Source organism: Poecilia reticulata, chromosome 10 (assembly GCF_904066995.2).
Source record: "Poecilia reticulata chromosome 10, P_reticulata-male-v2, whole genome shotgun sequence".
Classification (NCBI taxonomy): domain Eukaryota; kingdom Metazoa; phylum Chordata; class Actinopteri; order Cyprinodontiformes; family Poeciliidae; genus Poecilia; species Poecilia reticulata.
Genome location: NC_088839.1, coordinates 12,131,233 through 12,155,855, shown reverse-complemented (window position 1 = coordinate 12,155,855; position 24,623 = coordinate 12,131,233). Strand labels below are relative to the sequence as shown.

Here is a 24,623-nt window from a genome sequence, read left to right as displayed (position 1 = left end):
TTCTTCAACAAATTCCCTGTGCTCCATACATGGTATGTGGCAAACTGCAACCTGGACACCAGTTTCTTTCTTTCTCACCAAACATACTCTAACAACTTTCTCCCTGACATTTCTGCTGTTTTTCCAGGTCTGCATTATGCTGTTTGCTCACCGATGTTTTCAAACAGACCTCCAAAGCCTTCACAGTACAGATGGATTTATAGAGAGATTACTTTAAACACAGGTGTTACATTTTTATCAAAACGGAACCTTTTTTTTGCAGAGCAGCGCAGAAACATTCCCTTGTTCACATCTCTGTGTCTGCACGTCTTTTTCTTTCAACGACAAAATAAGCTAGTAGTAGTAAGTCTTTAACCACTGCTTTCAGTTTTCCACCTGTGTGGAGGCATTTGCAGGTCACATTCATTGACCCTAACCTTTAAAATCGCCATATAAGTTTAATGGAAAAGCACAGGATGTGACGGCAAACCTGAAACACTGCCGGAGAAAGCAGAGTCGATATAAATACAACAGTGCCCACTCACAGAGGAGGGCGTTGACTTCTGGCCTTTTGTTCTGCAACACTACGACTCGTCCGACTAAATAAAAGAGACAAGGGCCGGATGCAGCGCGTGCACACGCACACGGAGGGTAACCGCTGCTGCCAATGTCTATAAAAAAACCAGTGAATGCAGGCGGTCCTCGCAGCAAGATAAGCCCGATCAATAAAACGCGAGGAAAGGATAAGGATGAGATCAGGTGAATACAACACAGTTGAATTACTCACGTTTGTTACCAAAACAAAACAAAAAAAATTCCCAGGACGAGATAATGACACGTTGAGCAGCACACAATAGCTTTTTGTGGGGGCTGCCTGACTTGGTAATGTTCACAGATGTAGAATGACGCTCGCCCAGACTCATAGACATTAAGATCCTTCCCTGTAAATGACAGAGGGTTCCTTCAGTCGCAATACAGCTGAAGAACTCAGCATTTCTGCAAACGAATCAAGTGACAATACAGTCACTGCTGCAGATACATCCGATATGAAATACAGCGTGTAGCATGTCTTGACAGACATGCTGATTGACAGAAATGAGTGTGTGGGCCACTGAGCCACCTCCTCTGCATGTGCAAATCCACCCGTGCTCTCTCGCACTCGCACTTAAACCTGTTACACATCGTGGATCTGATCTGGTGTTCGGACCTTTACATTTGCCATGCTGTGAAAACTGTGAGGGAAAAACTGGCAGAAAACGTCGGCTGACTTTGGAGTCAATGAACAAAAATATCACCGCGCTTAAGTCACAACGCACTCTCCTTAAACGCAGACGAATCCAGGACTATCTTCAAGTGCAGAGGAGGAACTTAGTTCACTTTACTAGTTTATTGAAGGAAAATTCAACAGAGATCGCCCAGACACTGGAGCTGCTGGGAACACTGGTATGTTTAAGTAAACATGCATGGTACATGCTGTTACATTTCCTTTACGGGACAGAAATTCATACAGAATTACAGATAAATAACCAAGCAATTTTTCCATGAAAAACAGATTTGTTATTCTTTAGAAAAAGCAGTGGGTTATAAAAGTTGCGAGTAGACTACTAAGTGGACTATTATCATCTTAGGCGACATTTGGTCCTTTTGCTTGTTTCTTTCTTCCTCACGTCCGGATACATCAAAGTACATCAGTATAGAGGTGCCAAGTGATTTTACAGGAGCCTGATCAGTGCGAGGCAAAGTTTGGGTCCCGGATTCTGTTCGAGATTTTTAGCTCGGACTCAGAATCACTGCTAACTTTTAAACACTTTTGTACCAATTAAGTTGTAAGCTGAAATAAAACTTCTTGCGACATCTATGTAGTTAAAATTGCTTTATTCTTACCTTTTAATTGGCCTTCAGAAGCACAGATGTTGACACAGTGTTGATGACAAACCTTTAGAAGGAGGAAACAATGCCGCCTGTGGATAATGATTAACTTGGGTGTGTTCACTGTTTGGAAATAACCCAGTTCAAGGTTGGAAGTTCACTGTGTGTCAACAACTAAAGTACATGGGTGATAGTCCAAACAAAGAAGTAGGGCATTAACGTGACAGGTATAGGAAATCCTGCATGATATAAAAACAATTATGAATTGAAAAATAAATAAATAAATTACACCTTTATTTGTACTTAGCCTCCTTTATTCTGACATCCCTAAATAAAATACAGCGCAATGAGTTGCCTCATTAGAAGGGTCTACCTGTGTGTAATTTAATCTTTGAATGTCACCTTTAACACCATCCTCACTGTAAAACATGGCAGTGGCAGAATCATACTGTGGGTATGCTTTTCTTCAGCAGTGATAGGAAAACTGGTCGGACTTTATGAAACGTAAATTGAAGCTACTATTGGTAGCCTGTGGTATAACAGAATGGTTTAAATCAAAGCACATTTATGTATTAAAATGGCCCAGTCAAAGTCCAGACCGTGGATCCAATCGAGAACCTGAAGACAAATTAATATTTATATAAGTTCTGAATCCTTTCCGACAAATCTATAGCCATTTTCCAAAGAAGAACAGGCATGAGATGTACCCAGAAAGATGAAATCATACAAAAGCTAGTTCTTCAAAGTACTAATTCATAGAGGATAAACACAAATAGATAATTATCTTTGTAATAAATACTTTAAAGCCATGCATCCTTCTCATTCCACGTCATAAATATGCAGCATATCTGTTCGTCTGTCACATAACATCGTAATAAACACTCGCGGTTTGGAACTCGGTGAAAAGCTCAAGAGAGACAAAAAGTTTCGCAGGCCATTGTTTTGTTTACTTGGGCTACCTCGAGATATTTCCTCTTGATGATGCTGACAACAGATCAATACACAATGTCTCCCTTTTTACACTGAAAGTATGGAGCCGTGAAATCTAAGCAGCCTCATTAACAGCTGCACGTCCGGCCTGGCTGCAGTCAGAGCGGCAGACGGCAGAGAGCGGATCAGCCCGGTCACAGGACGAGAAAAGGCAAAAAGTTTAAGTGCAAGAGCATGACACTCTCTCCTTGGAACAACCAGACGTGGAATTAACCACGTTATAAGAGAACCGAGGGAGAGAATACGGGAGAAGGTTGAGCTAATGATTTGAAGAAGAGAGGGAAATTAGATAAAATTTCCCTCTCTTCTTCGGGACAGACTTCGGGAGACAAAAAGCAATCAGCTAATGCTTTTTCGTGTTCGTGATTGGACGGCTGAGCTGAAGGGAAATGTCTGTCAAGGAGCACAGCGTTGTCACAAACGTGCTCTAGCCCACTGCACCATCTGTCAGATTGTGCATGCATGACCAACCTGCAGCAGAAGACAGTAGATTGAGAATTTTAGCATGTCAGTGTTGGATTCATTTACCTCCCACTTGAGCCCGACATTTAGGAGCATCTGCAGAATGTGCAGCAAACAAAATGTGCAGCAGCATGAAAGTGGACTTCACTCAAACATCACAGAGCTTGACGGACCAGAATTTGTGTGCTTTAATCTTTGGGATGGGCAACACTAAGCAAATGGTCAGCAGACAGCTGACGGTCAGCAGAATTAGTGTTTCATCAGCTGCCAAGGTTTTAAGAACGCACATCCACATGCACTCACCGAGGAGAGAGTCAACCCCCCCAGAGGGCTCAAACAGCTGATTGAAGATATCACATCAGCTGTCAGGCCGACTCCACTGAGAGACAGAGACAAACTGGGCCAACACCACATAGTCTAATAACATTACCTAGCACATATTCAAGTTACAGATCCTGTAGGGTTGCAATTAAAAAGCACATAGTTGTTGGTAACAATGTCACGTTTCGTTGTAAATTGACAGTATCTGAAAGAAAAGGAGTTAACTTTCTCTACAAGTTGGACGGTATAGACATTTCTTTTGAACTGATAATATATAAATACAATTAGCCTAACCCATAACAGCTCAACCATGTTTAAAAGCTCTAAGAGAAGATTATTTTCCCAATTCGAATACATTTTGAAGTCTACAGACTTTTGGCTGCTATCCTCTGTTAAATGTAACCATTTTATTTTCTCCTGTTTTGCTGATGATCCCCTCAGTTGCTGCTTGTCTGTCGGGCACGTTGACATCAGGTCTGTCTTCTTCTGTCAGATTGTGCATTGTGCATGCATGCATGACAAGTGTGTCATAAATGAAAAGTGTGTTCCCTTCAAATTTACAACTGGAACGACATTTATTTTTTTCTTCTCAATCCAGGATCAATCAAAAACACCAAAGATACAGATGTACGGAGAGCCAGACAGGACAAAATCATTATTCTACCACCACCATGTTTGATGGATGATCTCTTTTGAATTTCCACTTATTCAAATAATCTTGTTTCAAACTAAACATATATTGCTGTACTTTCACTGTATTGGTGGATTTTAGTTTTGTAGTTTAAAAAAAAAAATTGATTGAGACAAGATTGCTTGGGATGCTGACAGGATGTTTAATATCCCTCCAAATGTTTTGGTACAGCTAAACTCAACTTAATGTTTGTTCTTATCACAAGCATACCGATAATTGCTCTCAACACTTCGAACGATTTTGCTATCTTACTGTTGGGTCTGTTTTGTTTCTCTGTCAAATGTCAGTCTATTTCTCCTGCTTCAGCGTGTCCTGGACTGCATCCAGAGTTTCAAGCTTAAAAATTACAAACTTAACATTCCAGAACAACATTGGACTTCTTATCTCTCACTGTACTTTCTTCAACAAATAGCATCGTATTGCACAGCAGCGCCCTGTTCTACAGAACTAATTTGACAAACCAGACGGTTTATTTCAAAAGTAATCTTGGGAAGTGGATGGAGTCTCTTTCTAGTAAAGTCACAATTAAACTTCCACCAAACCAATCATTCAGGACAAAACAGGTCCAGTAAATAAAGGGCCAACACAGCTGAATTTTTCCCCCCAAATCGAGACGCAAGCAGATTTATGGCATTGGTGCACAGTACTGATTTATACTGGATATTAATCAGGCTGACACTTTGTTTCAAATGGGCTTAAAAGTAAATAATCTCATTCAATCTTATCCTTTGGCTTGGAAAAGTATTGCCTTAAACTGCTTCACAGCTTGTCACATTACAATCATAAATTTCTACGTGATTTATTTTGGTTTTAATCTGATAAACCAACACAAAGTCGTAAAAAATAAAAAGTTGAGGGGGAGGAAAATGATACATGACTTTACATTTTTTACTAATAACAACCTGAAATGTGCAGCGTGCCTGACCTACTCTGCTTTCACCAAATAAAATCCGTCCGTCCGTCTGTCCTCAGAGTTAGGGGAAATGACTTTCATAAAAGTACAAATAAATGCAGTACAAGACGTCGCTCTGCTTCAGCACACCTGGCTCCAATATTAGCTCATTAGCAGAGCTCTGTAAAGCTTGACTGCAGGCTACTGAGGCAATTTAGCCCTTTAAATAAAGTGTGTAGGATGAGGGATAGAGCTGCACGTTGCAAAACTCTGGCTATGGAGGACTGCAGTTTGAGACCCGTGATCTAGAAGGTAAAGAAGTGCTAAGATGGTCAAGAAGCAACAACAACTTTTTTGTTTATTGTTATATTAGAACTTCAGAAGTCTTGGTTTTATTGAAAAATGGCAAGCAGAAAATCATACGCCATTTTTTTTTTTTTTTTTACCTTTGTTCACAATGTGTTGTTGTAAAACAGCCTCAAGAGTCTTGAAAGACGTTTATAAATAAAACATATCCTTAACATATGAAGTCTTAAAAGTTTGCCACAAGTCATGTTGGGAACACATGAATAAACATATATAATTAAGAGCACACTCTGCCTCAACATTGAATGTTTTTGCCCTACATGCAAAAAGCACATCCCACAGTGGCCAACCAGTGGCGGCAGCATCATGCTGTGGCAAGAGACAGGGAAGGTTGTCAAGAGTGTATAGCAAGATGGAAAACGTCAAACACACAACCAACTGAGAATCTATGACAAGAGGGTAAATTTGCTGATCTCCATCCAGCCTGACCGGGTTGGAGCTACCCTGATGTTTGTGGTTGAAGTGTTACCAAATATGAAAAAAAAAAAAAGTTTAAGGGGTATGAATTCATTTGCTTGGCACTGTCAAATATAAGAACTGGGTCACATTTTAACTGCAAAGTCTATTTAAACAAGCAAGTGTGGGTTCAACATGCTAGTAGTTAGAGGTGTTAGAAGAAGAGGTGTTATGTAGAGAGAGATGCAGCGATGAAAAGTGCAACATCAGGGGCGGTTAGACGTCAAAATCCCCCAAATTCAAAGAAGCTCCAAGTAACTCTATAAAAACAGAAAGAATATCTTTCCAAACAGAAAGAGTAAAAGCCAAACTCAGTTTGACTTGCTTGGTAATAAACATGTGGACGGTTAGTAACTTAAAACCTTTGCCCAAGAAATGGAGCCGCTCCAATCTCACCTCAAATCCACGCGTGATGTGAAGTGGATGTGATGGAAATGTGCATTTCTGTGGCGTGACTTAAACTCAAAGCAATATTTAAGCTGTCTATGTGATTGCAGTGCAATAATAACCACTCACTCACAGCTCGGAGTCAGGAGTATCACCTGACAATCAGCACCTCCGAGCTTCTCCATTCCTAAATTAGGGGAATGGCTGCAGCGCCGACTCCAGCAAGTGGTTGCAGGCCCATTGTCTCTCCATTGTCAGGTCCGCTCCGACACTTACGTCAGCAGACGCCCTTATCCACCGCGCTCAAAGGAGTCTTCTTGCAACGCTCCATGAGTCCACAGGTCAGAGGTCACCTGTGGCCTCTGGTCTCCAGGACGACAGAGCTGGCAGTCCCCTGTACCCTCGCCACCCTCTTCCCTCGCACAAATCCTAAAGAAGCAGCTTTTGTCCCCAAATCTCTCCTGTGCATTTAAAGGAGTGTAAGTTTCAGCCCAAACATTTACAGCCAAACTCCTTTCAGGGGGAGAGCAGGAGGCCACCAGAGCTGCAGAGCGACCCGGGCTGAAAGCCAAACCTAAATGTTTCATATCTTTCAAAGATAAACATGTTTGCCACACTTGCTTCATCCTAAAACAACCTGCCCTCCTGACAGCATCTCTGTGATTCTGGTTAAAGTCCTGCGCTCCGGTCTGCATAAAGTTGCCCAGACCCCCAACACCAAGCACTAACACCCCCTCTGCTGCAGGGGCTGCATGTGGACGGAGATCAGAAAAACTCACCATGCTCTCTGTGCAGGACATCTCATTGATCAACACTGGCACTCTGCTGCAGTTTTCTGTGCTCGCTGCGTGGATTAAATAAAATCAAAACAAACGCAGTTGACGGAGCTGCGCAGGATATTACCCACGCCGGACCTCAGGGCCGAACAGCGGACGGAGATCAGTCTGTGAGCCGAGAGAGAGAGCAGCAGATTGGGACTGTTTCTTTTCCCTCCCGGACGTTTGAAAAGAGGAGAGAGTAAAAGAGAAAGAGAGAGAGAGAGAGAGAGAGAGAGAGAGAGAGAGAGAGAGAGAGAGAGAGAGAGAGAGAGAGAGAGAGAGAGAGACTGGTCTGCTCCAAGTTGATTGCACAGACACGCTTAGAGATAAGAGGAAATACAGCGACATCTACCGGCCGGGTGAGAAAGTGCGCCGATGTAGCCTTTACAAACTACATTTTTACCGTCTTAATAACAATTTTAATGAAGAACTTGTTTAATTAACGCAAAATCAATTGTTAAATTGTAATAGATTAAATTAAGATTATTCCATGATTCTTTTAAAATATGATTAAAATATGTCTGCTGACCAGGAGTGAAAACTGAATTATTAGTCACTGATTTACTTACAGTTACAGTTACAGTTACAGTGTGGAAAAAAACACAAACATTTTCCTTGTTCAGGTAGCAGAAATTAATATGTTATTTATAAAATATGACTTTGTGAACACAACTTTTAAACTACATTTGCCAAATTGTCTTGTATAAATCCTCTTTGGGCCCCAGATGATCCTAAGCAGTTGAAGTTTACTAGTTCAGCCGTCATTTCTAAAACAAAGTCAACTTTAAAATTACATTTTGTGGTTCCAGTCAAATATTTTTTTCAGAGTGAAGCTTGGTTTTATCTTATTTTCTCTTTATAAATCATATAAAGAACATTAATAACCATCCTGTTATGGGTGTAAATTTTAAATGTAAACAATTTCTTTAGATTAATGGACATGTTCCAAAAGCAAGAAAGAACATTTTAACATTTTAAAAACTGAAGCTTAGAAGTGCACATTTGTTAGTAATATGTTGATAAAGTATTATTGTATCTTAATTTGGATTTGTGTTTCTGTATATAGTAGCATCTTAACGTAAAATGCAATATTAAATATTAATATTCCATGTACAACAAAGTAATGTGTGTATGGAGAACTTGGATAGAACAGAGTAAGTTATAAAAAGCTGTAAAACATTTAAAAAATAACTTGTTTTGCACACCGATCCTGACATGAGTTGCAAGAGGACAAGGAATCTGTTAGGCTTTTTTTCAGTTCAACTTTTTGATCATTTTTATACATAAGAAAGAAGTTAGGAAATGGACACACATTTCTTTTGGTGTAAAATGTTTTATTATTTATAATCCAACCTCGAGCAATTGATATTCATCTAGCATCTATGTTGCATCGTGATTTCATCCCTAGGAGCCTCCAAAGGAGAACATTGTGGTTTATGTTTCTCCGTTTTTGACTAATTCACTTCTCATTCTCTGACAGGGTGAGACACTGCTGTGATCTACAGTCCCTGTCCCCCTCAGAGATGCCGTCCAGCTGGGCGTCACACCGGCAGTTTCTTAGTTTTGGGGACAACTTTGACAGTGGTGGACACCGAGTTGGCTCCCTGAAGGTTCTGGGCAGTGCATGTGTACGTCCCCTGGTCCACGTCCCTCACCTCATCCACCTGGAGAACGGACTGAAACTGCTGCCGAGATGCTTTTCCACCGACCGGGATTGTCGTCTCCTCTGTGTACAGAGGCCTCCCGATCTGCAACCAGGGCAAAGAAATCAAAAACAAAAAAACTTCATTCAGCAACAACTGTGAACAAAGATCCAAACTGAGTTACATATGCGTAAAGAGTCAAATCATGGTGTAATTAACCCTTTCATGCATAGTGGTCACTACAGTGGACAGCTGTCTAAAAGCCATTTTCCTTTGCTTCTTGTGGATTTTTATGTTATAAATGCACACAGACCACTGAAGTGGACACTAATGCATCATAAAACACACCATCAACTACTGGCCATCAGCTGCAAATACAAGAAATTATTTTTATTAAATCCAATATGGCCGACAGACAAAAAAGCAAGTAGAAGGCCCTCCTTCTACTGTAGATGACTCTTGCAGGTAAAAAAAAATCTAATGTTTGTGGTTAAAGTGTTACCAAATATGAAAAAAATAAAAAATAAATAAATTTCGGGGTTATCAGTTAACCCGTAAAGAACAATAGTACTGATGTATTTTTCAAATAACTTTGTATTTGGAGAAAATTACAATTGATCACCCTAAAAAAAGAAATAAAAATAATTTTAAAAAAATGTACAATTTTTTTCCTACCTTTTTTTATGCCTTAAGAAAATAAACAAAAATTGGGGAAAAAAATCCTGACACAAAGGATCATAATTCATGGATGAAAGGGTTAATATCAAATGCACCAGTAGATGAGTTGTTAGGGTGATCAAGCTCATACCTAAAACTCTTTTCTGTGTCTCAACTTACATGTTTTTATTGTGTAACACAAAATAAAATGCAAAGATACAGAACAAAGAGACATTAAATCCATGTGATCAATCACAAATGTTGTTTGCTGTAGACACTCTTGTCCCACTGGTGATTGATGTTGATCACACATTGTTTCCTAAAGTGCTAATCTCAGATATTTCAATCACACTATTCATGATCTTATATTTATGACGGTGTTCTTGGAGAAAATGGTAAATACTTAGATAGAAAATAAACTTTACACAGGAGTTTGCATGGCTATGCTTCATCATAGCCATGACAGAAGAATCAGTGCATGTCAGACGGACAGTTAATCAATAATAAAATCTTACCACCATTCTTCTACTTCCATCTGCCCTTGACCTGTTTTGACAGAAATGCTTTCTTGGCCTCCTTTTCTTTCACAGTGCCATTGTCTTGGTTTCATTGTACATGCAGACACACTCACGCCAGCCTGTTGTCAATGCAAGCTCTGCACTGGTGGCAACATAAAACTGCAGCATGCTCCTCAGGATATTATGGCCCTCGGATGTTATAAAAGCTTCTCTGCTACTGAATACACAAACTGTTTTGTTCTTTCGGGTGTAATCTTACTATTACAAATGCACTTATGTGTGATTTTATTTGGATGTAAAATTAAAGCGATAGCATATGTTTCTTTGGACGTAAACCTCTGAAAACAATGATTTCAGTCAGGACATCTGCCATTGCCAACCATTAATTAAATTCATGATATCTGATGGACTCTTTAATTGTTTCACTTTTGCTTATAACATATTCTACCAATATATTCAAGTCAATGACTTGCAAAAGTACCATAAAAGTCGTATTTTTTTAAAGTAAGCTTTTAAGCTCATGCAGCCATTCACAGTAAATTGTGGCTTTGATTAATTTGCATAGCAATCTAAAAAAATAAACGGTTACCACAAAAAGCAGCATCATTTGTAAAAAAAAAAAAAAAAAAGTAACATTTTCATATCTAGCCAATTTTTTTTCTGCCACACTACCATGCCTAGCATAAGTTGGTGTAAAGTCTTCAGAGCAGATCTGCTGACCTGCTGTCCTGGGTATTCCCAGCTGAACTCTATGAAAACGTCCCGTTCTCCCACTGCACTGCAGGCCACACGCAGGTTGTCCCCCACAGCCACCGAGCCTGATGATGCCTGGATCACTGGAGCAGGAGGAGACATGGGGTCTAATGGTATGGATAGAAAATGTACCATTAGTACACTCAAAACAAGACGAAGCAAGCTTTTCAGTAAGTTATAGGAGCTTGTTTTAAGCTGATAATTCCTTAATGTTAATGGAAAAAAATATATATACTAGTTCCGATTACTGAATGTTTTTTCCGACAGTTTCAGGGTATGGTGTTTGATCTAAAAGAGGTAAACGTCGATTCAGAGGAGTAAAATTAGACATCCTGATTGCTATACGGTTGTAGATATCCTGACCTCTACGCCAGTTCGCTTTGTTCAAAGTTGTTGAACAGACAGAAAATGAGCTGAGTTTTAATCGACGTGGCGTGGCAGTTTCATGCAACAATCAAGTATTCAGTGAAACACCTGTGGACGTAAACTCATCAACAAACTCACAGTTGACATAGATGAGGATGTACTTGGTGGAGCTCTGCCTCAGGTTTCCCAGAGCAGCCACACAGTGCAACACTCCGGCGTGATGAGGCCGTGGCCGATGGATGGTGAAGCCCTTCTTGATGTTGAAGGAGATCTCCGTCCCGTCCACCGACACTTCCACCGGTGGGAACTCGCGGTGCAGGGTGACTTTCGCCTCAGGCGATGTCACCTGGCAGGGGAGGACTGTCGGCCAGTTGCTTCTCAGCTGGATCATTTCGTAGTGGCTGGATGATGGGATGAATAATTCTCGTGGGTCTGGTTTGAAAGACGAGAGCGGTCGATTATAGGATTAGTTAGGTTCGGCTGAAGAACCTTAATCGGTCATTATCCTGAACATCTTTTTACCTTGCTGTCACAGTTCCAGCGGTATATTTTACAATTTTACTCTCACCGTTTGGCAGCTTTTGCCAAGTTGCTCTTTCCTTCTTGGAAATTTCCTCCACATATGAAGGTCAACACAAATTTACCTACATGTATATCGTCCTGTCTTGTATTTCATGTATTTCTGCTGAATAAATATAGTCAAAGTAAAGGTTGAATGTTTCAATAACATTTCCTTGTGGGATTATGGTTTTGCAATCAATTTGTCTTTTAGGATTTTACACTTATTTGCCAGGGCAAAAAATGTACAAAAGAAAATGTTTTTCTACTGTACCTGGAAAGAAGACGAAGACTTTGACAGCTTTGCTGTACTCCCTCCTGCAGTCTTTGTCTTCACAATACATGGGGAAACAGGTGTACTCCCCTGTGTCCGCAACAGTTGTGTTGACTAATGTCAGGAGGCTAAAGCGTTCTTGTTGGACAATCCTGCAGATTGTAAAGAAGCACATAAAGAACAAACAGATTTGTGCTCACCCCATTTCCTATCTTCAGATTTATGAACATGCGTCTTACACTAGCCGTCCTTCGTCCTCCTCCACGTTCGGGGGGACGCTCCACTGCACAGGTTTGCCCCTGCACCTCAGGCTCAGTGTGTCTCCTGTCTGCACGCTCAGGGTCTCTCCCACTTTCTTAAAAACACCTCTGCCAAGAACCTTAACGCAGAGAGTACATAATCATTTTTAAAATAGGACAATTTCGACAGCATAAGAGAGATGCACGCCTCCTTCTGTAAGATGCTGTTTCCTACTTGTGTGAGTGACGTCTTGGTCTGGGCTGCAGCTGTAGGTTTGATCTTTGCTTTAACCATCTCAGCTCTTTGCCTTTTATTTGTTGCTTTCTTTGGTGTGGACGTTCTTCCACGAGTCGTTTTCTCTTCTTTGGCATCTTTTTAACCAGTGCAAAACCCAGCGTGCAGGCAAAATAACAGTTAGCACAGGGGAGACCACTTGATGCCAAAAATTTGTCATTTAATCATATGCCGGCTTTTGAAATAAGCCAACAGAAATGTTGCATTCTTAGCATTTCCAGAAGTGCGTGTACAGAAGTGCAAAGTGAAGGAATGAATTCACTTACCCGACTCAAAGACTACAGCGCAAACAAGGAGGGCGCTAAGCACCAGCCTCCACTTCGACTCAGATAACTTCAGCAAACTCATCACTGATCTGTTGATGTCCAAAGCGGTGTGTAAGGACAGAGAAAGCTCTGCAGAAACAAGAGGACGACTTGCAGAAGAGGCGAGAGCAGACGCGCATAATCACACAAATTCCTTCAGCTGAGGGCAGATCAGTAGCACCACAAATTCCTCTGGAGTCCCTGGACCAATAAGGGTCCAGGGCCTGTTTGTTTAGCTGCAGGACTGGAATAGTGCAATGGCAGCACAAGCCTGGCCCTCACAGATGCTGCCCTGAAAACTGACTACTGGTGCAGAGTTAAAAACATTTGGTGACCAACAAACCCTGTGGTCTGCATTCACAAACTCAGGTAAAATTAAATACAACTACGGTTGGCTTTTAAATTAATCATGCAACCACACTTAAAAATATGCTAATAATGTTTATGTTTTGTGTGTTTTTCCTATCTTACTCATGGTTCTTGATAGTTCAAACAACGATTCAACTGCTTCAAAACCTCTGACTCATTTTCACAGTTCCCTGAACTATGAGAAACAAATCAACTTCTTTAACAGTAGCCACCCTGTTTCAGGGAATGCACAGTACAAAAAATTATTTGCAATTTGTAAACATTTTTAAACATGGTGCTTTCTTAATTTTTTGTAATATGGGAGTTTCAGTGAGGTTTGAGATTTTCGCAGATTAATTGTAAAGTTCACTTCTTAAAACATTGTATGTTATTCAAAAATATGTTTTTTGGACATTTAATCATTGGATTCATTATATGCTGTATTTATTATTAATATTACATACAAAGTGGTTTCAAACAGAGTTTTATGATCTCACCCCAATACATTTTGTTTAAAAATCGCTTTTGAGTTCAACACAGCTTAACTTCAGAGTTAAATCAAAAGATTAAAACGTTAGTTTGAACTTCAATAGTCAATAATTTATTAATATCACACAATTTTTTGTTAATTTTTTTAGCAAATTCAACCTGATAAAATCCACACTTGAGTCATCTCATCGCCCTTCTTTACCCCCACAAACAGCCTCCCAGACAATGGTTTAAAACACCTCTTACTCCATGTTAGCAACATTTTAAAATGAGTTTTAAATCACCGATAGTCTCAATTGCCTTTAAGAGTTTCTCAACAGAAGCTATTACTACATTTTCTGCAAATTTGATCATGTGTTAAGATCGTGATAGATGTCTTTAGCCATATTGATGTTCACTAAGTAACTCATATTTTTTCAAAAAGTTATCTATTGATTTACACACAATCTTCTAAGGAACCTTTGACAACTAAGAAAACAGTTATATAAATTATGCTTATTGTTATTCTTATAGATGGGGAAACATTTACTCCTGTCCTTTTTCCAGAATATAAAACATAGAGCTAAATTATTTACCGGTAGTTCTATTGTCTTATGTTGGGAATAAGATATCTGTAGTATTGTTTTTGTTTTCCTGAACTTTAATTTGCACAGCAACATGAAATTATCAAAAAAATAAATTGGCACTACCCATTTCTTTATATAGACTGAAAAATATCCATTGTTTATCTTATACTTGAATGGATAAATCCTGTCATTTGTTAGTTGTAATGAATTAGGTAAAGTGTTACGTTAAGAAATGCTTGTTTGTCACATAAAAACTAATAACAAAATCTTTTCTTCTCCAGATTAATGCTCTCAACTAACTGTGCTGTGATTTCCAGCACATTATGCATGTTTTATAAAGTACAGATGTGAAAATCGCTTCCTTTAGAACAAAAAACTAAACTAAAATCATTTTGAAAAAGTGGTAAATAAAAAGACAACAACTTCATTGTTGTCATATTTTTCTGCCAGGGGGAAGGTCATAACAAATCCAGTTTATCATTGCATATATGGTCATTTGTAATATGGATATCTTTGTTGCAAAACTTTTCGACACTTGGAAATCGCAACAAACTGAAAGCATGCTGTGTGCTGAGTGAGGATTTTATATGTTTCCTCGAGGGCGACAACTAAGCTGGGAGCAGAAAAAAGAAAAGCCGTCCTAAAAGGTTTGTTTGTTCTCCGTTTCCTGTGGCTAAAGAGACATTTCTGAGAAAATGGTGGTGATATTTATCATTTTATTTCACTTTCAGTCAACCTGCGACAAAAGTAACTCCAGGTTACAATTAAATGTTGTTTTTCTCCTTTTTAAATTAAGGAATACATTTACAGAATTTGAGCAAATGTGCAAAATGTTCATATTTACATGTAAAAACCCTATGCAATTTTTAGCAAAGTTATGTTTAAACAACAAAAAAGGACGAACCAAATATGATGTTACACAAAATGGTATATTGTATAAAGCACAACTGCTTGTGCCAAAAAGCAAAAAAAAAAAGAAAGAAAAAACATGCAGCTTAAAATCATTATCGCTATTACAAAATGGCAACAATTTTAAAGGTAAATACAATATTCTTCAATTTAATGTATCAAAATGTTACAAAATAAGAATTATTTTGTTTATTAGTCTTTTTATTTCATAACAACAGTGTGAGAGGCAACATAAATACACAAATATGTTAAATAATTTATTTTACTTTAAAATATTTGTTTCTCTCCAACGCCTTTTAGGAAGTACAGTAAATTTCTCTGAACCTAAACATGCTGATTATGCAGTGATGTGTTACACAGCACAAATATCTGACTGGGAAGATGTAACTCAGTTTCAGATAAGGAAAAAAAAAAAATAAATTCTCCCCCTATTTGGTCATTTCTTTCCAAATGTTCTGCAAAACCTGCTTACTGGCACTTTTGGTCAATAAAACCCACAAAAGTAGATACTAATTGATGCGTGTAGAATAATTTAGTTACACAGTTTTTACGTAGTTACTCTATGTAACATCTCAGTGTATCTCGTCTTCACACCCCCTTTGGGGCTCAAAACTTCTCCTCTCTAATTACGTGCGTGTCTGTTTTGCTGCTGACTGTTTCGACGTTGGTCCGGTCGGTCCTGAGTCGCTTCCTCTGAACGCTGTTGCGGACTCCGTAGCCAAAATAGATAACTAACCCTGCAGAGCGGGGAAGGAGGGGGATGGTTGTTGAACATCAGCAGGGACGATAAAGTTTCTAAATGACTGAAGCTACAGAAAAGTGACTAAATCTTACCCACTAACATCCAGATAGCGTATCGCAGCCATGTGGCTGAACCCAACTGCACCATCAGGTAGACGTTGATGAGCGTGCTCACTACAGGTAGAGCTGGCAGAAATGGCACCTAAGATGAAAATCTGAGTTAGAAGAGGTCTTTTTGAATGATGTTCTTTACAAAGTGAACTTCAATATAGGCACGGGCCTGTATAAGATTTTCCTGGTATTATAACAGAGTTCGCATTTTCTCATTTCTTTTGTTTAAAACCGAAAATCTAAACGCTTGCTGGAGTTGGCGATGAGTCTTTTTGACTGATGTGGAGAAATTGTGGTTCACTCTTCGTTGAGAAAGTAGGTCCAACAGACTGAGCTATACAAATAAAAGAAAACCTTCCGGTCACTACGTCTTAACCATTAACTTTGAGCCAGTATGATGAAAGCAGCTGCAACCATCCCATACCAACTTGACTTTAGCTGGCCTTACCATAAAAGTTGCCTTTGTGGGATTCTGTGGTTGGATCCAGATGAAGATTATAATGAGAAGCAGGAGGAAGGAGAAGATGCAAACGAGCACCACGCTCCATGCCTCTACGTTTACCAGAGCGTCTATGGCCTGAGTCAAGGTGACGCACAGTGCAACCACACACACAACTGCACAGAGACAGATAAAGAGCAACGATCACACCGTGAAACCAGAGAGGGAACGTTGTTTCTACTAAAAACTCTGGCATCTCTTACCAGAACTTATAGTTAGGATTGTGACTCTTCGTGCTGTGACAGAGTTGGGAGACGAGGGAGGCTTCAGGAACCGAAACTTGGGGTTTGGTTCTTTGACCTGCAGGTCCGTGTCTTCAGATGGGGCTGCCTGGTACCTTATGTACACAAAAAGGACACGTGTGCTGTGAGTTTTCATTTTGATTTTGGGAACTGAGATTTATAAGTATAAGAAGCAGAGATATGAATCAGAAGATTATTTACTTAATCTAAACTATCTTTTGGAAATCTCTGAATTAGGGTTATGATCTGTGTTTTCTAAAGAAATCACACAGAAACAGTATTTATTTTATAATACTTTGCTAAACATGCTAATCACCAATATAAGGTGCTTAAACCAATTCACACACATGGTGCCACACCTTTTTTCCAAATGTATATATATATATATATATATATATATATATATATATATATATATATATATATATATATATATATATATATATATATATATATATATATATATATGTGTGTTTATACATATACATTTGTCATATATATAATTTAGGACTACTTGCAGCCTTTTATGATAGCAGAAGCAGAATCAGCTCAATTTGGGATCAAACATTCAGAAAAAGAAAAACGTACCTCAGTATCAGGATGCATATTGCCACAAGTGTGTAGGCAAACAGAGTACCAATGGACATCATTTCCACCAGGGCTTCCAGGTCAAACAGGAGACCCATAATGGCTGAATATACAAAAGTAAAGAGACACATAATGTAACTTTGAGTTCAAGGCACAAACGCCAGTGCAAACTTTTTGAAACACCCTGAGTTTCTGTACCTGCCACGACTCCGGACGATATGGTGGCTATGGCGGGACTGCCCTTGGCAGTGACTTTGGTCAAAGGCTGGAAAAGCAGGCCGTCTCTTGCCATGGCGAAGAGAACCCGAGGCATCGGGAACATGGAGCCCAGCAGGCTGCAGAAAAAAAAGTGCAATCGGGGTCAAACAACACCACCATTATGGCTGTTTGGGCCTCACAGACAGAAAGACTGATTGTTCCCATTGATTTCACTTGATTTAAATAAAAGTTACTCGGTCAGCATTCTTTTTCTTGACCCCTGAGCAAACTGATATGAGCTGTGGCCATTGTTTCAGCACTCACTACGTTTCTACCGTTTCTTTTAGCATCTACTGTCAATGGTTGTCCCAAAAAACATAACGTTTGAATTGATTGTTAACACAAACTTGGGTCTTGACTTTTTTTTCAGCCTCATGAATGCATAACATTTATGCCTGGATTACTTAAAACAAATAATGCATTCAGCCTGACTTTGGAAATCAAATTACTCCGTCTGAGAATGTCCTCCTAAATCTGACACCAACTCCAAGTTCATGTACCACAAGGCTTACACATGAAACATCCTGAAACAATCAGGAATTATTTGAACTGACGATTTTTTTTTTTTATCACATCAGAGCAGACACAGGACTTCACCGTTTTGGATTTTGTCCTCCATTGTTTGACTGCATAAAACGGGTGAGAAACACATTATTATCAGCTCCTCTTGCGTCCTGTAGTTAACTTGGTCACTAATCACAAAAAAAAGTGAAAACTCCACACAAGTTTTTTTCAACATGCTGAACTCAGCTGGATGTCGTCTTCAGGGCAGAGTCGGGGCTACTGAGGCACGTCAAATGCCTGCAAACACGTCCAATGGTCACGTTTAATTAAAATTTTGCTGGGCAAGGCTCGACCAATCAGAACATTTTTTTTTTTGTTATTTTTTCACTGAGTAATCCATGGACGCTCTCTGGCTTTGTTACTGACAAGACATGACCGCAACTGTGTTGTTGTGTGTTGATCCAGACCTGGTGGACAGGGCACACAGCGATCCCACAGCCACGGCGTATTTGGCGGGTCCCCAGCCAACGTATTCGAAGGCCACTGGCAGAGGGCTCTTCTCGTTGAGCATGTAGTAGGGCATCATCAGGGTGAGGGCGGCAGACACCGCAAAGTAGGCCAGGAAGCATATCAGGAGAGAAGCCACAATGCCCACAGGGACAGATTTCTGAGGGTTCTTCACCTCCTCACCTGAAAAAGGAAGAAGAGGTGTTGCTGTGTGATGCGATCTTTGATAGATACAGAAGCTCCACTGCTGCCAGTCCTTTCTGGGAGTTATCTTTTGTAAACCAAACAGGTAACTGGCAGTGCAATTTAAAGGGCTTTATAACTTAATAGGTTGTAAGTGTATTATATGATCACGCAGGCCTACTAAAGTGTCTTATCACAGTTTCAGAAAATAGTTTTGCTGATACACTCTATTGCCTTGTTTGTACAACTTTACGACATCATTCAAAAGGCATCAGCAGTGCTAATGGTAGACGTAAAGCTTTGTTTTATTGCGTTAAAAATATAATTATCTGTATTTTACTCTCGTATCTTAGTTATCACATGTTCCGATGAGTTGGTCACAAGAGGAAGAACGGTCCTTTTACCTGTCGTAGCGATGCAGTCAAATCCGACGAAGGCGTAGAAACACGTTGCAGCTCCTGCCAAAGTGCCGCTGAAGCCATAAGGAAAAAATCCCCCGACTCCGTATTTGCTCGTTACGTTGAGGGTGTCGCTCAGGTTGCTGCATGAAGACGGGGCATGATTTTATGTTTACTTACTTACAGTCAGATAAACAGGACTCTGTCTCATTTCTTTACAATTGGTTTACTGTTTACTGTGGTTATTTTCAACCCATTTTCAGTCCAGTATTTGACTATTTCAGACAGTCATTTGTTTTGTTTGTTTGTTTTTCTTTTCTTTTCTTTTTTTTTTTTTTTACATTTTGCTTCTTCAACTCAGAATTGTAAATTATTTAAGAATGAAATTGAGACTAAACTTAAAGGGAAACACAGTTTAGCAAAGAGACTGCTTTAGATAAGATTTGTATATATATGTTTTTTCCCAATTTTTCTAAGCACAAACCTTATGTTGTCATGGTCAGCTAAAATTACAGGATAGCAAAATGAGTGGAATAGTCCAAAATTAAACTGGTGAAATAAAATTTAGGAACAAGCCTAACTATTCATCAGGAGCTTGTGAAAATATTGGGTTTGAGAAAAATGTTGGTGTTTTGAAACTTTTGCACAGTCCTACGTATATAAACAAAAACTGATGGGTATTTGAAAAAAAGTTGTGCGGCTTGGACCAAATATCAGGTCAAAAGTTGAACCAGTTTGTTGCATTAGAGTAAAAACTAGAGGCAGCCACTTTAAACATACCAACCTTATCAGATTCCACAGAAGGACATAAGAAATGTTAACATGACAAATTATACTGTAGAATAATTTTAATGAAATCATGTTTGTTTTATGAAGAGAACATTAATTAGCCTTTTAGCATCTTAAGTAATTAACTCAAACATAATATTTAACATTCCCACTTTGTCCACATAATTGCTCATAAAATCAATATACACAAAGACTTAGGGTTATTATTGAACATTATCGGTTGCTATTCCTTTAGCTCTTTTGCAGTTTTCATGTCTTTTGCCCAACCTTTCCAGGTATGAAGTGGTGAAATATTCGTTCTAACCAGGCGTAATCAAACCTTTTACCTGCCAAGCTGGACATTTTGTATCCTTCTTTGACAACCGACAACTTAGAGTTATTTTCTGTATTCATAGTCGAGTGTAAAAAATATTGTCATATGAATAAATGCTGATGCCAGTTTGTGGTTGGAGTTGTTTTTGTTTGATAAGGGGTCATAACTGATTGGACAACTGGTGTATCAGACATCAATCATTTGAGAAATTTGTCCTTATAGTTAATGAAAATGTAAACACCTTGGTTAAGGTACTAAGTTTTTAAACATCATGTTTATGTATATGAAATTGATATAAGCAAGGACAAAATGGTTAGGTATGGATAAGTGAGCAACTTTAACTCCAAGCTTGTGTTTTGTTGTCTTAATTTGTTGAGCACAAGTGTAAAATAATCAATTTTAATAATAATATTACTTGTTTAGTAATCCAGATTATAGATTATTCTTTTAAACCTCAAAAACTACATCTTTTGTGGCTTCACACATGAGTCACTTGGGTTGAAACTTAACCCAGAACCAATGACCCAACCCTAATGTGTAAAGTTAAAGAAAAAATGATGATTGGACCCAACTGACCCAGGAATTAGTAAATTAAAAAAAACAAAAAAACAAGTTGGGTTTCACTCTTACTTGAATTGTGTTGTGGCGTTTATCAGATCCTCTTCGCTGATCTGCCAGTTGGCGAGGTTCCCTTTGATAAACCCAGAGATGATCACAAACAGCAGCACTAAGATGTTAATCGCCGTGAAGATCTTGTTGATGGTCGTTGACTCTTTCACCCCAAACGCCAGAATGCCTTCACGAAAAGCAGATTTTATTTTTGACATGTTCAAACTGACGTGCAGCTTTCTTGCGTTAATCGAGGACGCATCAATTTGTACCCGAGAGCAGCAAGATGAGACCAGCTGCAAAGACATCTGGGTAAGGCGCCAGTCCAGGAAGGCCCATGGCTGCATTTTTCTCGAAGTACCTGGATATGACCCCCCCAATCAGGTCATCGAAGGTCCCGCTCCACGCCAGAGCAACGCTTGATGTTCCTGAGCAGAAAAGAGGGCCATAAAATGATCATTCTGAGTCACCATTTTAGTGCTGTCATAAACAGAAAATTTGAATGGAAACATTTCCTTCCCGCGGTGATCATTAAAGCACTTCTGCTTAATCAAGTGGGAAAAAATAAATATATATATATAGTTTTTCCTGCAAGATAAGCTTATGAGAATTTGTTTTTCAGGAGTAAAAGATCGAAGAAAAATATCACAGAGAACCTTGCTTTATCATTTATAGGTTCATTTAAGACTCCCTCAATCCAGTTTGTCTAATGATAATCTATTTTTGAAATTAAAAAGCTAACATTGATGGAAATTAACAGGGCAAGAGTCAGCAAGTAACATAAATATATTCTACCAGAACAAGTAAAAAGAATAATCAACATTAATTTTGGACAAATGAATATACAAAGAACATTTTATCTTTTAAAGGAACTTTTAAAAAGTTAGTTTTACTTACTTAAAAGAAAACTTTCAGTAAAGAATGTGATACTTGCCTATGACATAGGAGAGCAGCAGATTCCAGCCGGTGATAAAAGCCAGCAGCTCACCAACCGTCACATAGCTGTAAAGGTAAGCCGAGCCCGTTTTGGGAACCCTGGATCCAAACTCCGCGTAGCAAAGTCCGGCAAATATAGACGCCAAGGCAGCGATGAAGAAGGAGATGATAATACTGGGTCCTGCGGTGTCTCTGGCCACCTCTCCCGAGAGCACATAGACCCCGGCTCCCAGGGTGCTGCCCACGCCCAGGGCGATCAGGTCCAGGGTGGTCAGGCATCGGTTAAAGGTGGACTCTTCCCCATCGGGCTCGATGGGCTTCCTGCGAGAAAGACTCACCAGAAAGGACTTGACCACACCGCACGGCATGCTTCTGCCTGGGGTTCGGATCAGAATAGCGAGGGGATTATGTAAGAGCCCACAGGCGGAAGAGAGCAGGTTGATGTTGTGGAGACGGGCAGAGCAAATTTGTGAAAGATCGAGGGGAGAGGAGAAGGACTGGAAGAGCAGATCAGGGGATGTGTCAGTAAATGATTGCCAGGTCAGCTCTCCCTATCAAGAAACATCACTGCTTTCAGAGCATGGTGTTCCTTTTTCACTGGAAAAATGTGGGGTGAACCTACAGAAAAAAGCAAGTAAAAGTCCAGTTTCCTGAGAACGCCACAACAGAACGCGTCAGAGAGTGAGATGTAGAAAGCTGAACACTCACGTCTTCGTAGGTCTCTGCCTCACAGGTGTGTTGAGAGGATCCGTCATCCCCTTAAAACTATATATTTCTTTTATATGTGACCTCCTTTATCTCCCCAAGATATGATTGTGCTGATGCCTGGAATTTCCTTTGCAGTCCACAGGACAGAAAACTACGCCCTGATTACCGATTGCCCTTTTATCAGTCATTGGTTATATGCGCTATTACTTTGTTGAGTAGCTTTTCTAAAATAAATAAATAAAATGCAGTGGTCTTACAAAGTGGTCTCAATCCACTCATGCAGTTATCACGTCAGAGATAGTGCAGCTGGTCAGGTCACCATTTCAAGTCCTAATCAATCAATTCTGAAAACAAATGAGGAAAAACAACGAATCAAAGGCAAACAGAGGTCAAAAGAGGCCGAATGCATGCCTTTGATTTTTGTTAGTCTGGGAGTAAAAAAAGCAACATGAGTGTTACCGTGTTTGAAAAGTAAGCAGAAATCTGATATACATGTTAGATCAGGAATATGTCGGAATCAGAGCTTAAGCACAGAGAATAACGACTTTATTTGTAGGAAGAGAAGCAGAAAAGGGTGACAACACCCCCCACCCCCCTCGCCGTTTCCTGGTGGATATTTGCAGTTATGCTGTTGTTAAGATTCGTAACTTTGATAAACTTCTGATGATAATGCCTTCCAGATAATTCGATACTTCAAGGTCCACATATCTGTAAGACTTTGTCTCCTTTCAAAAGAACAAGAAACCTGCAAAGTGACGGCAGATTCCCCTGCATTTGCTTGTCTTTGATTAGGTTTGCAAACCTGCATCGTATCTCCTGAACATGCCGTTTGCTCCTTACCTCTCAAGATCCGGACTTTCATCAGTAACCTAAAGAAACTGAGCGTACCAGGCTTTCAGCCCCTCAAAGTTGATTTTTTTTTCTTTTCTTTTTTTTTTCTTTTAGTGGAGGACAAAGGAGCTTTTATGGCTCATGTATGCGGCGGGCCGTGGAGCTGCTCACTGAGAGGTAGCATTTACCTTCTCGTCTCCCATCATGGGATTTCAGATCACCTAATCCCTCCTGGCATTCACTTCAACAGGCAGAAAGCGGGCGAACAGGAAGGCGGCCAGCACGGATGGTCAAAGTACCTGTGACCGAATCCGCGCTCGGGCCGGATCTCTCCAGCTGAGATACCATTTCCAGACAGACAAGGGGTAATGCTTAACTAAATAACAGCGTCCACACACGTGATCTGCAGCTTTATGATCACGCGGCTAATCACGACCCTGTTGATCCTCAGCTAATGTTCACTAATGCAAAATTTATGGCTCCTTCTTATGCGTTAAAAGCAAACCTTATCAGAGACAGTTCGTCAGTAGGATACACTCATTAATGTTGATGCCGAGGTTTTAAATCTGACTTTCTTTTGCAGACACGCAAGCTCTTTACCTTTATCTCCGGTCCTACGAGCGGCCAACCAGAGGTCTGTGCTGGCGCGACAGAGACAACACAAATATTCGTGCTGGTGACTCGAGTGAGGGAAACATTGCTGCCATATATACAGGACTGGCCTTCATGACCCTCCTACTCAATGGAGTTACTCACAAAGTAGCCTTTCTCACTCCCGACCAGTTTGGGTCATAATGTGCTCATTATGGCACGGAGGCCGAGTGAGAACTGTAGACTGTAAATACTTCTCAGAATAACCCCTAATGATTGAGTGTCCATGTATTTATCTGGTGTGTTTTTATGGGTTTTCTTTAAGAAGGTGTTCATTTGTACTGGAGTGAGGACTTTCGGCAAACATCGGGGGTTTAATCTCCATTAACTGCTCGCTCTCAGGGTTTATTATAATACGAAACCAAAGCTTATACATGTGCAACAAAGCAAAAACAAGGCTATGAGGCCGAAATGAAACTTTTACGGTTACTCAAGAAATCTGCTTGTCTTTAATCTGAATTACAAATATGATTTCAAAGCTTCGTTAAATTACTCTTAACATTTTTCACATCTGGCTGAATTGTGCTCATGCTCCCCTGTTTCAAAAGTGCAGTGCAGGCTGAAAGCAGAAGAGGTCAGTGTACAACAAAAGCTTTTCATCACC

The 24,623-nt window shown here is 39.7% G+C and overlaps 3 protein-coding genes across 6 annotated transcripts in view; all 3 read right to left on the bottom strand.

Moving 5' to 3' along the window:
- The window catches only part of n4bp3 (NEDD4 binding protein 3), a 30,813-nt gene extending 23,318 nt beyond the window's left edge, over window positions 1-7,495 (bottom strand). Inside the window, exon 1 of one of the 2 annotated variants that reach the window (XM_081611593.1) lies at window positions 7,193-7,495. The gene's annotated coding sequence lies outside the window, so the exon portion shown is untranslated. The remainder of the gene's footprint in view (window positions 1-7,192) is intronic. The other variant, XM_008419954.3, reaches the window with a different exon arrangement.
- Window positions 7,496-8,529: 1,034 nt separating this feature from the next.
- Window positions 8,530-14,037, bottom strand: LOC103471133 (platelet-derived growth factor receptor-like protein). Its single transcript, XM_008419960.3, has 7 exons — window positions 12,801-14,037; window positions 12,475-12,611; window positions 12,240-12,379; window positions 12,001-12,152; window positions 11,307-11,600; window positions 10,770-10,909; window positions 8,530-8,979 (listed from the first exon to the last, which is right to left on the bottom strand). The coding sequence occupies exons 1-7, from the start codon at window positions 12,880-12,882 to the stop codon at window positions 8,773-8,775; spliced, it is 1,152 nt and encodes a 383-aa protein (XP_008418182.1). The 5' UTR covers window positions 12,883-14,037; the 3' UTR covers window positions 8,530-8,772.
- Window positions 14,038-14,941: 904 nt separating this feature from the next.
- Window positions 14,942-24,061, bottom strand: LOC103471134 (cationic amino acid transporter 2). Of its 3 annotated transcripts, none has more exons than XM_081611801.1 (12): window positions 23,969-24,061; window positions 21,828-22,205; window positions 21,166-21,321; window positions 20,915-21,080; window positions 19,189-19,325; window positions 18,562-18,784; window positions 17,531-17,667; window positions 17,333-17,435; window positions 16,706-16,839; window positions 16,452-16,618; window positions 15,986-16,094; window positions 14,942-15,888 (listed from the first exon to the last, which is right to left on the bottom strand). In XM_081611801.1, the coding sequence occupies exons 2-12, from the start codon at window positions 22,195-22,197 to the stop codon at window positions 15,758-15,760; spliced, it is 1,833 nt and encodes a 610-aa protein (XP_081467927.1). In that variant the 5' UTR covers window positions 22,198-22,205; window positions 23,969-24,061; the 3' UTR covers window positions 14,942-15,757. The 3 variants fall into 3 exon arrangements, with proteins under 3 accessions (XP_081467927.1, XP_081467926.1, XP_081467925.1); XM_081611800.1 differs by having other exon boundaries at window positions 21,828-22,447; window positions 22,538-24,058; XM_081611799.1 differs by having other exon boundaries at window positions 21,828-22,881; window positions 23,969-24,058.
- Between the last annotated feature and the right edge of the window lie 562 nt (window positions 24,062-24,623).